A 12,526-nucleotide genomic window follows, 5' to 3' on the forward strand; every position below is an offset into this window, starting at 1 on the left:
GAGATGTTAGTTGACCCATGTTAACTAAAGCTTGTTGTTGACCTGTGGGAAGCTTCCTAGATCGTTTTCGTAACCCAATCGTCCCGAGTATCAACAGAGATCTTGCGTAACAGCATATTTGGCACACAAAAAGCGACTGTCTTGCAAAACCTCTTATATAAAGGAGTGAGTTCGATGGTATCACTTGTTAAAGTTATAATGTCGCACTTCATTCTCATCCGAAAAGGAGAGTGTGAGTCTACCACAACGATGTTTTTTCTACGACACATAGATGGATCGAAACGCAATAAAAACACTGAAAACACCGAAAAAGTAAAGGAAATTAGATACAAAATACGTCTTTTGATAAATACGAGAATGATAAAACACGACAGCGAAAATAATTTATATCATACTCACAAAAAATGAGGTAGATGTTTCACAAATGGACCATTTTCTTTGCAAAGTACAAACCACACAAAAGTTTTTCTCTATACTCGCGAAAGAAGTACGGCCAAAAGATGATACAGTGCAAAGAATAACAACTATGATGCTTTAGTAAAAGCGTGTATTGTAAAAGTGAAATCAGAGGTCTTTAAGCGTTCAAATGTCAAAGCCATACAATGTAATACGCAGAAAAAATACAAAAGGCCTTAAGGCCCAGGATGTATGTGCGATCTTGACTGTGAACACTTTCCTCTCGTTTTTTTATATGCCGTTATATACTCTTTGCTATATCACTGTAATTTTTAGCGTGTTGGGTAACACGTTTTTAATAGGTAATTAGTAAAAAAAATATCCATAATTGTCAAGTGCCGTTCTGTTTTAGAATTTAAGTGGTGGAAACGCTGCTTATCACTGGGAACATTACTGTACGAGCTATCCTTTGTGTAAATATTTTTCGCGAAATAAATGTTCCTTAGACCTACATTACCCTTTCCACTTGTATCAAGTACGTTGAAACTAACTAGATGTAGCAAGTAAACGTTGATACCCATGAGTATCTCGTTTGAACGCAGCTTTATATATGGACGTAAACCTCTCGCCAATTTTTCTTAGATCACGATTGAAGACAACTTTTTCTGTCATTTAAGATGTGGACATTTTACCCTTTCCCTTATGTAAATGCTACTGACAACTGCATATGTAAAAATTTGCTAATAAATTGTTCACATATAAGCCACTATGCTAATTATGGTCAGATAAGTGTATAGTTAGCTTGACATGGAGAACTAAAGGCTGACTTCCGAAGTATACAGTATACTAGCACGTTAAGTTCTGCCATTAATTAACTATTTCCCCTGTTGAAACTGTGAAAGGCTAGACAATTGGGAGTTAATCCTAAGGAAAAGTAGACATTTTGGGGAAGTGTTAATTTCAAGACATTATCCCTTGAGGAGGACATTTGGGGAAAATACGCACTATTTACCACAGGCTGAGGAAATAAAGAGACATTTCGATGCATTGTAGCCTATATCGACACTGACTTATAATGGGGATTTTCCTCAAGATTTCTCCAAAGTCCGCTTTCATTGCTCCTTTTTTGTTTGCTTGGTTTTCTGAATATATTTACATAGCAAACCATGCGAAAAACGCTACTAAATCCCCAGGGTAGGTAAGAATGCGACAAAAAACCGTATTTTCTCTTTATTTCACAGCAAATTTTCACATAAAATGTCGCCTTTATTTCCCCAGTCATTTGAATGAGATAGTTTCGAGGCAGTCGTGTCACTGAAATTTGAACACAAAAGTCCAGAAAATTTCAAACGAAAAATGTTCGAATGGTTGTGAACGGAATAGAAGCTTCCGCTTAACGGGCTTCCGTATCTAGTAGCAGTGGATCACCGATACCTCCAAGCAAGAAACTTCAAGTAAAGCAGTCATGTTATTGAATTACAGACTTATAACTCAGTGTTATGGAAAGAAGTCAAAACAATGTAAGCAAATTTAATATACCTCATGACACCTTGTGGGAAGAATGGAAATAGCACAACAAAAAGGGACCGCAAAAAAGGGCCGCGCTCCAGTGGTATCGTTCACTGACGGAGGTCACTTGGCACTTGAAGGTCGTAAAACGATTGGTTCATCACTCCGACAATCCGTAAGGTTTTGCGGATGCAGTCAAATCCAGACAGTTTTAGATTTGATTAGAGTTCAGCCACACTATGTCTGATAACGTTCATCCTTCAAGTAACATAAGTGATACAGTCGTGATGATGAATGATATAGCACAAATCTTCAATGATACTGTTATCGCCACGATTTACCACTTGGGACAATTTTGAGACCTTTTTGAAAGAAGTAGATAGGGTAATAGAACTTTTGTGATTGATGATTTTTTTGTATAGTATACTCACTCTAAGTATGTCATATCAGTGTGTGAGAAAAACAAAAATGACCCAATTCCAAAGTATTTTTTGCCAGATATGTTTGCACTTATGGAGGTAAACGCAGTGCATCTGAATCAGATGATTGTCTGCAGGATGTAGACAATGATGGTGATCAACATTCTTTTGAAGAGCATTCACCTATCTCACCACCACAACCAAGACAAAGAAGGAGAGTACATAATACTGTATTCTCTCTATGTCTTAAAAGCATTTTTCAGGAAGGTAAGGGTTGACTGTATAAATTACTTTCTATAGTTCCGAAATTTCTATGTTCTCAAATGCTTGGAACATTCCGTAAAACGTCAGGTGATCTTACCTGTGAGCTTCGCTTCTTAGAATGCATTATACTCAGATCTACCCAGAAGTACGAGTGTCTGAGAATCCCTTTTCCACGGGTCTGTGATTACGTGAAAGATCACTGGATCGACCGGAATTCAGTGGAGGCTCGCTGTCACCAGCGACATTCAATAAGCCTGGGAAACCACACAAACAATCGTGTGGATAGTGCTCATAAGCACATAAAAATGTTTCGGAAGAGGTGACTCTCTTATGTTGAGATTCTCGAAAGTCCGGAGTAAGACAGGCACTGACCTACGTCTGCGTCCATATGAAGCAATTAATGATTCTTAACGTTTCCCAAAACTTAGGGTAAGAAATTTAGTTATATGTATCACCAATTTCAGGTTCCAAGGTCACTCCAATCTCCTTTAAGTGAGCACACAACCTCCTCAGACAAAGTTGTAGCTGCGAATTATAAAGGAGTTAGAAGAATGAGATATGAAGTAATAGCAGGAGAATTCATCCGCTGCTGCTGCAGGGGCATAATGTATGTTGTTGATACTTTACGTGGTCGATGTCCTTGTGAGCGTTTCAATGACCACATGTTGCCATGTGGTCATATTTTGTACTCACATTCCAAAGATCTAATTTGTGGAGGCAAGCGTGCATTTTTTGGTCACTATAATCATCATAGATTTATTTCAACATAGTGGTGAGTGGATGAGGAATTACATAATTGACTTGGTCCTTCATGCGTTAAACAACATGTCAAGCTCTATAGGAAGTTAAGATTTACTTGAGTTCAATAATAACTACCACTCAATCCATGCTTTTTGTGAACCCATGGTCAATTAACTTATCAGTTCATGATTTGAAGCACCGGAAGTCATATGTACACAAGTTATAAATTCCGTCGGTGGCAATGAAGAGGATACATAGTCAGAATCCATCGTTCCCACTGACTATAGCTTTACTTCTTGATAACAAGACGCTTGATGTTGTGGTTTTTCGGTTCTAGATAAATTCAGTTGTATGGCTAACAACTTGTTCTTACAGCTCTATGGCAGGGTGAGTGTACTGTGTGGTTGTGAAAAATATGCATGTTGGTCCACTTTGAAGTGTAACGATTACCAGGTTTGCGCCCAGGCGATTAGTCACTCAGACTGTTTACCAAATACTGCCACCCTGAAATTGCTGAATTAAACTATCGGGTTAAATTCACTGCTGTCGTACTACTTAGAAATCACACAACAGTTATCTTTTACTATCACTAAGCTAATTTTGCTAGGCTTTTGTCTCGGTATACACGAGTAAGAGTGGGTTGTAGGGTCGGTGAAATGTCACTGAATATCGAACAGATCATCGATCCCTGTCAAGGTCAAGGATAGTCAATGCGCATCAAATCGTATGCCATGGACTGGCCCATGTGGCAATGGGTGTTCTTTCACTTCTGTACTTTAGTGGTTGTACCTTAACTAATATATTCTTGTAATAACGTCCTTTGTGTTGTACAGTCTCCATAGCGTCCATGATCCTTTGATGCGTCGATGGTTCAAACCACGTAAGGACCGGTCGCGAGGTGTGACTTCAGTGTTCGTTGGTTCGTCACCATTCTCGTCTAACCCTAGTAGGCCCCCAATCACTTCAACATAAATCATCAACGTTGACGATCTTACAGGGTATTCGACTTCATTATTGGAAAAAGCATTGACTCGCGATTTTTATCTGTGCTCTTTCGTCGAAGATCAAAGTCTTCATCTATTCTTCTCTCTTAATGGCTTGCCGATCATAAACTAACAACTCTTTCTTCATCTTCACATCTGCAGGTATTTTCATGGAATGAGTTTGAAATAATTTTTTCCTCACTTAAAAAACTAGCACTCAGACACATACCTGTACCCACACCTATGATCATTAGCATAGATAAGGGTCATATACTAGCTGTTTAATTGTAATATGTTTGTTCATCGAACGGTGATTAGAAGTGAGTGATCGCAAGTTGTTTCTGAGATACTTACGTTAAAACATAGACGTAAGTACATGGACGTACATTTTCCGACATAGTAAGCAGAGATGGATAGTGGCTAGCAGTGGAATCCAGGGCGCGCGTTTTGTCCTATTTGGAACTCGTCAGCTGGATGTACCTGAATCTCACAGTTGATTTTCACTCTGGGACTCGAACCCAGTACTTTTCGCTGACTGACCAGTTTCAGTCCTAACACATCGATGGAGAGATTCAAACAAACGATGCTAAGTCGAATTTAAACTTCACCCCATCGCACAAGCAAGTGGCTATCAGGACTCCGTGGCCGAGTGGATAACGCGATGGCGTTCGAAGCGAAAGGTACTGGGTTCGAGTCCCAGAGTGAACATCAACTCTGAGATGCAGGTACATCCAGCTGACGAGTCCCAAATAGGGCGAAATGTGCGTCCTGGATTCCACTGCTAGCCACTATCCATCTTTGCCTACCATGCCTGTGAATTAAGGCTACATCGAGGCAATACGCATAGTATGCATATATGCCAATTAGAGACTGATCAGTTGCAGTCCTAAACATCAATGGGAAGATTCAAACAAACAACACTAAGTTGAATTTTCATACATAGTTTCGTCGCTGGCCATCTCATCCCGTAGCTACGCAAAGAACACATGCAAAACGCATTACATTGTGTTGGTAATTACTTACAAAGATATGAATACAAACGTCTTACTGAGTGTGCAGACTCCGGATATCTGATCACGTTAAACGCGACACTTCACTTATTTTCGCTTGATTAATAAGGGAAACCAACTTCACTGAATTGCCAAGAGTTTGCTTAAAAAGTAAATAAACGGTTAAACTAGTACAATCAACATATACATAAAACTGAGTGACGTATATTAATGTACACAACTTTCATTTTCGTGATTGATCTGTTCTTTGTGATTCCTTGTATTATAGAGAATTCGGTGTGCATAAATCTAATATTTGATTCCGAAATCTTGGAAATTCCAATGATTGAGCAATCACCTTGATTTAATTCAGATTATTTCATACAACTGTGACATGTCTTTGATAATCGGTCTAAATTCATAATCCATTCCATTTCTCACAAGGGTCAATGTGAATGCACTTAACGATTTTAATTAAAATACATACAGCCCAACGAGTTCCCGAAATCATTTTTCAATGGTTCTTGTTTCTGCTGCTCGCTATCTTCGGAAGAATATTGGCAACCTGAAAGCTGAAACTCTGTACAGGTAGTAACGGTGAGATGTTTGCTTAGTCCCCGGTGAAAGCTACGCATAACTGTACCTTTCGCACATGAGACAAAATTGTTTCCTGAAAAACAGCGATTTGGTGGCTTATATATTTGTATAGCCGAAGGAATGTCACTGAGCCCTAACCAAATCTTCCGGCAGTTGGGTTAGTGAATGTTGAACAGTTCATCGATCTCTGTCAAGTTCAAGGACAACCAACGCGCATCAGTTAACTGTACACCATGACTTGGCCCATATGGTGGTGGTTGCACTATCTTTGTACACACTCTTAGTAATACATTTCCATAACAACGTCTTTGTGTTATACGGTTTTCAAAGCAGTCATAGTACCTTGATTCGACGAAGTGGTAATCCGTCTTAGTGCTGGCCGCGAGGTGTGATTTCGAAGCTAGCTGGTTCATCAGACTATTCCCATCTAACTCGAGTAGGGCACCAATCATTCGACGCAGATCGTCTACGTTGGGAATCTACATATTTAACCGGAGGTTATATCAATAACTCGGAACCAGTTATTATCGCCTGGAACAGATATATTACAACTACAACCCTAAATAAAGCTAACATCTACACTGTTAGTGTATTCCTGAGCATGAAAGTAGAACAGAGCGTTGAGAATCAGCCAAAATCGCAATGAAGTGGACAAAAACACAAAACCTTTTAATGTTTTTGTTACTTGTTGCCTATGTTTACTAGCCTTGACAACGACACAGTTTTTATGACCATATATGCTTTATTCACGTTATTTCATATAAACCCAAAGCATTTGTCTACCTTATGTGCATAGCTGGATGAAAATCAATACTTGCTTGCAATGCAACTGTGGAAAAACTATTGCAGTAGCACCTGATACCACTGTCGTTGCCGTAAAATATTAGTCTCACTCAAAACAGCCCAATTTTTTGTCCAACGACCTTAAACTGCTTAGTTTGTGGTGTGTATTTTATCTATTGCTTCAATAAAATCAAAAACATCATTCTGAAGGACATCAGCTGACTTTGCTCTCCCCTGAGCCTACGGTTTTGCTCGATTGTTGCTTTGTAACTTGATCTTGGAAATCAGTTTCTCCACAGAACCTCAGAGCCCTTGTTGAAACCTGATTAGGTCAAGAAAACAACGCAAGATCAAATATTGTACCATGACATCAATATGGTAACCTACTGATAACAAGATATTAGCCAGTAGGCGCTATAAGTATGATGCATTACGACGAGTAGCTCCACTTGTTAACATATTTACTCCGGCTGCACAGAATAATGTTCCTATGGAACTGAAAAGGGTGAGTTGTCTGTGGAATACGGAGACAGTGATTAGATATTCATTACTGACTATGTAAGTCCTTTTGGAGTAGACATGAGCACTTATAAGTACAACTGTCGAACGTTTGTAACATACATACGAAATGCAGTCATTGGAGAGCACAATTTCATTATTATTCATCCATATGTGCCAAGTATCGGTTTATAATTTGTTCAGTGGTTCCAGATGCTGTTGATAGAAATTCGTTTTCAACCTCTATGACAGTCACGTACGTTCGTATGAATTAATGACATAGTCAAGCTACCGTATTTAAACCAAACATCCACCATCATACTTATGAAGAATACCAAACTAATTAATGTGACCCTTACAGTGGTGTTATATACAATTCCTGTACGTGCCCATAAAGGGAGGTGAAGAGATTATAAGCATCAATTATAACTCATAAGATTTTTCCTGATCGGATAGGTTACATACTGATGTCAGTTCTATAGGAAAATGTTGATGCTTATAATTGTTAGAATTGTTTACGGTTGTATACTGAAAACTTATATTATGTTTAAAAGTAATTTAACCCAGAATGAATTCAGCCTCGACTTGCCAAACAACAAGTGTGTACTTGCTTATCAATATCCTTTTAAGCAGCAAGTCATATGTAAAAGTTTTCTGGAGTCCATTTTTGCTAAAAAAAATTTGACAACACTTTATATGACCTAATAAACGGTTCATTTCACTTACTGAAACAACGATAACTACGTCAAACTATTACTTGCAAAGATACAAGCTATATTACAAGCACACACATAGCTAAAATTGACCTCAGACAGCAAAAATGTTGTCCCCAGCTAAGAAATTGGGAAATAAAATACCCAGTGCCATGTAACACGTGAGCGGAAGCCTACAACTTCATTTACTTTTCACGCCATCGAGAACTAGGGCGGAGTTAAATTGGTATTCTTTTCATTTCCATGACTTTGAGTATCTTCGTCCAAGGCAAATATTTCAAACATGAATTCATTGAAGTTGATTGAGCATGTATTAGCTTGCATGAGTTCGTAGTTTTCGCATCATCAAGCAGTTTTTTGACGTCTTAAAGCCCCCAAGAATTGTTCGAAATAATTTCAGGCGAGTTTTCTTTCTTAATGAAAACATTATATTTCCTTTGGGTAATTGTCCGTTGGAAAGTTTCCAATATGTTGGCTTCGTTAAAAATCGTATTAGATTTGAAAACTAAGGTAATATCAATCAATACATTGATATGTAATTCTGGGGATTGCTTAGTAACGTTGTCAGGAAAATGTGTGGCTCTATTGATCAAGCCTCCAGATCCCGAAATTTTTCTGTTGAGATATGTAAACAGCTTGGGCGGCCGATGCTGAGAGAACTTTTCTTGTTTCAGGATGATTTCCGGAGGGCATTTATTAAAGTTCAAGTTGCAAGATAAGTGTAGTTCTATTGCAGTGTAGACTGAGCACACTAACTGCATGAAAGTAGAGAGATGGCAGATCACTACGAACGAATCCTTAACACATAGACCAAGCTAAATTGCCAGTAAAACGTGTATTGTCATGTACTTCAATGCGATTGCGGATATTACCTACCCAAATGTTCTCTCGCCGTTAGCGAATAGTGATCATGCATTTTTTAAAATTCATGTTAAGGGCTTGCAACGTAATACACGACCAGGTAGGATATCATCCAAATGTATGAAGAACAGATACAACAGCTACTCAGGAATGTACTGCAGCAACGGACTAGTAAGTAAACACTAGATTAACATTCATATTTAAATATAATATTAGCTTGATTACACCCCCGCCTATATCATGAATAGTACCATGAAGACCTACTAACTGCCCATCATGAATAACTAATGAGGTCAAGAAACATCTTAGACGTAGCAAAAGGCATTGGAGTATATTTATATCTACAGGCTCTGAAAAGTACAGGTCCATTTACTGTGAGAACTAATCATCACCGAGGCCATACCAAAAAGGTGAAAAATCTGCGATTGAGTAAACTCAGAATCGGGTTTCTGGTAAAGATGAAATAGGTTTTCAGAGTTGTATAACGCTTTTATGATCAAGCGGTTCTGAGCAAGTCATATCAGAAGTAGGGAATGAAATAGTTCGAAATTATATTTGAAAATTGTCCGGTATGTTGAGGGCCGTTTAATTTAAGCTGGCTAGTAGTTGCAAGGGATGTGTAACATGATGTACCCACTCGTAATCTGGTGCAGATGAGTGACCAAACACATTCATATAGAAATTGCCAGGTAAAATTAATGAAGCATGAACCAACGTTGAAAGCTTACATGACTGTTCACCTTGGGGATCTATGGACCGCTACATTGTTTTTCTTAACGAGTGGCTAATGACTGTGTAGCTGTAAATAATTCCCCAAAATCAATAGCTCATTAAGTGTTCGACATTGGATGCTGACAACGTTGTTTAAGTGGACTTGTTTAGCTTAAGGCTTTCGGTCATGCATCCGTACCAGATCACGTTTCAACTCGGCGTGGGACACTGCTCCTATGTCCATTAGTCAGCTTATAGTAAAGGTCCCTCGATATATTGGTAACGTATCAAATATATCTTTCCTACCTCTTCTCGTCTGACTTCTGGTTTCTATTCGACTGGGAACGAACGATTATAGAAGATACTACTGGTTGCTAGTTGCAGAACTAGAAGATTCGTGATATCCTCAACTGGAACAACTTACCCAAACAAGTGGTATCAGCAATCGGAGGAGTCTTACAACAATGGGTTAACAACTCTTGGCAACCTTTAGGATTTTTCTCGAGACGGTTGCTAGACGCGGAATCTAGGTACAGCACGTTCGGTAGGGAACTCCTAGCTATGTATTGTGCTGTACGACATTTCCAACATTCCATCGAAGGAAGAGAATTCACGCTCTTTACCGATCACAAACCTCTTACCTTCTCTTTAAGTTCATCTTCAGACAAGTACTCACCGCGAGAGTCTCGACAACTCGACTACATTTCGCAGTTTACTTCAGATATACAACATATTTCTGGAGCTAACAATGTAGTCGCAGACGCCTTGTCTCGAATAAGTTCCTTGAACAGTTTCCAAGGAATCGACCTTCTTAAACTCACTCAGCTTCAAAAAGAAGACATTGATCTTCAGCATGAGTTATCCTCGACAACTCTTAAACTAAGTATTAAGCAGATGGGAACAGGTAAGGAAACCTTACTCTGTGACACATCTACAGGTAGGGATCGTCCAATAGTACCAAAACATTATCGACGCAACGTCTTCAATACGTTGCACAATCTTTCTCATCCAGGTGCTCGCGCAACAGTCAAACTTATAGCCGAACGCTTTTGTTGGCCTGGCATGAATAAAGACGTGAGGGAGTGGGCACGCTCCTGCGTAAGCTGTCAGAAATCTAAGGTCATGAGACACAACAAATGTCCCTTAGGCTCTTTCAAAACCCCTGACGCGCGTTTCGACCACGTCCATCTAGATTTGGTAGGACCCTTACCCGACTCGAACGGATACTCATATCTCCTAACATGCGTAGACCGTTTTACTCGATGGCCAGAAACAAGACATTTTAAGGACATTACTGCTGAGACAGTGGCCCGCGCTTTCGTCGAACGATGGGTAGCAAATTTCGGCTACCCTTCCACAATCACTACAGACCGCGGACGCCAGTTCGAATCTGGACTTTTCCGTTGTCTGACCACACTATTAGGAATCACGCGCTTCCGGACAACCGCCTACCACCCACAAGCAAACGGGTTGGTAGAACGTTTTCATAGACAACTTAAAGCTTCATTATCAGCCGCAAACGTTTCACAGTGAACAGACGCTCTTCCACTCGTCTTGCTAGGTATCCGCAATGCAGTGAAAGCTGACATTGGATACACTGCATCTCAACTCGTTTACGGAACGACACTCCGACTCCCAGGAGAGTTCGCAGATCCTTCAGCTTCTTCGTTGAACAAGGATCTAAACTCTTACACGAGTAGGCTTACAAACGCAATGCGTTCAGTTAAACCTGCTCACACTCGACCTCAATCAACTGATGTTTTCGTTCAAACCGACTTACGACATAGTACACACGTCTTCATTCGTCGAGACTCACATCGACGACCCCTCGAATCAGCATACGAAGGACCCTTCAAAGTTCTTCAACGCGAACCTAAGTACTATGTAGTCGATAAGAACGGTACGAACGATAGCATCAGTATCGATCGACTCAAAGCAGCGTACTTAGAAGGAAACCCTAGCTACGTCGATTTTCTTTCGGTACAATCGTACGACACAGCTACTACACTCGTAGTACCCTACACGACAGCCGACAAACAACTTGATACTTCGTCAACGTCGATAGATGAACCTAAAACAACGCGTTCTGGAAGACGAGTGAGATTTCCAGAACATCTTAACGAATATTGCACGTAGGACATAAGCTTTATCTTGAATTACCCTTTCATAGTTTATTATAAAAAAATTTTTTTTAACATGCTCATTTTGTTTATTTATATAAAAAACAAAACAAAAATAAAAACAAAACATTTTTATTTTTCTTGAGCGTATATATATATTTTTTTTATAGATAAAAAAAAACCCAAAAAAAACCTTTTTTTTCCGATCGCTTTTACTCTGTTTGTAAGTGTATTAGTTTTTTTTCCGCTCATCTTGTGTCCTTACGCAAGTACGAGTGTATTTTTCGACATGCACTCACACGTTTTATTTTTCCTCTTTTCCAGGACGGCTGGAAAAGAACGACGAAGTTTCGCAAGGAACCGAAATTTTCATTGTACTATATTTCTTTATTGCTATGTTGTACATTTTGGTCCCATAGTTTAAGGAAAGACGACCAGACGCTGCTAAACGAAGCAAGCTATCAGAAGAGTGTTTACCAACGACAAACTCGCTGGGTTTAAACTTCTGGCTGGTCACGTCTTAGGGGCATCACTACCTCACTAGGGGGGGGGAGTGATCTGTAGCTGTAAATAATTCCCCAAAATCAATAGCTCATTAAGTGTTCGACATTGGATGCTGACCACGTTGTTTAAGTGGACTTGTTTAGCTTAAGGCTTTCGGTCATGCATCCGTACCAGATCACGTTTCAACTCGGCGTGGGACACTGCTCCTATGTCCATTAGTCAGCTTATAGTAAAGGTCCCTCGATATATTGGTAACGTATCAAATATATCTTTCCTACCTCTTCTCGTCTGACTTCTGGTTTCTATTCGACTGGGAACGAACGATTATAGAAGATACTACTGGTTGCTAGTTGCAGAACTAGAAGATTCGTGATATCCTCAACTGGAACAACTTACCCAAACAAGTGGTATCAGCCCCAACAGTCTACCTTTTCAATG

At 39.5% G+C, this 12,526-nt stretch overlaps 1 protein-coding gene and 1 non-coding gene across 2 annotated transcripts in view; one reads left to right on the forward strand and one right to left on the reverse strand.

Moving 5' to 3' along the window:
• Nucleotides 1-1,957: 1,957 nt before the first annotated feature.
• Nucleotides 1,958-12,526, forward strand: part of Smp_128320 (hypothetical protein) — a gene marked incomplete at its 5' end in the record, with an annotated part of 34,824 nt that continues 24,255 nt past the window's right edge. Inside the window, 3 exons of the mRNA XM_018788882.1 lie at nt 1,958-2,080; nt 3,053-3,230; nt 7,086-7,186. Coding sequence (XP_018654381.1) covers nt 1,958-2,080; nt 3,053-3,230; nt 7,086-7,186 — 402 coding nt within the window. The remainder of the gene's footprint in view (nt 2,081-3,052; nt 3,231-7,085; nt 7,187-12,526) is intronic.
• On the reverse strand, nt 4,811-4,882 carry Smp_tRNA_01959_Pseudo_TCG.1.1. The gene has a single exon. It is a non-coding gene (tRNA).

Source organism: Schistosoma mansoni, chromosome W (genome assembly GCF_000237925.1).
Source record: "Schistosoma mansoni strain Puerto Rico chromosome W, complete genome".
NCBI classification, from domain to species: domain Eukaryota; kingdom Metazoa; phylum Platyhelminthes; class Trematoda; order Strigeidida; family Schistosomatidae; genus Schistosoma; species Schistosoma mansoni.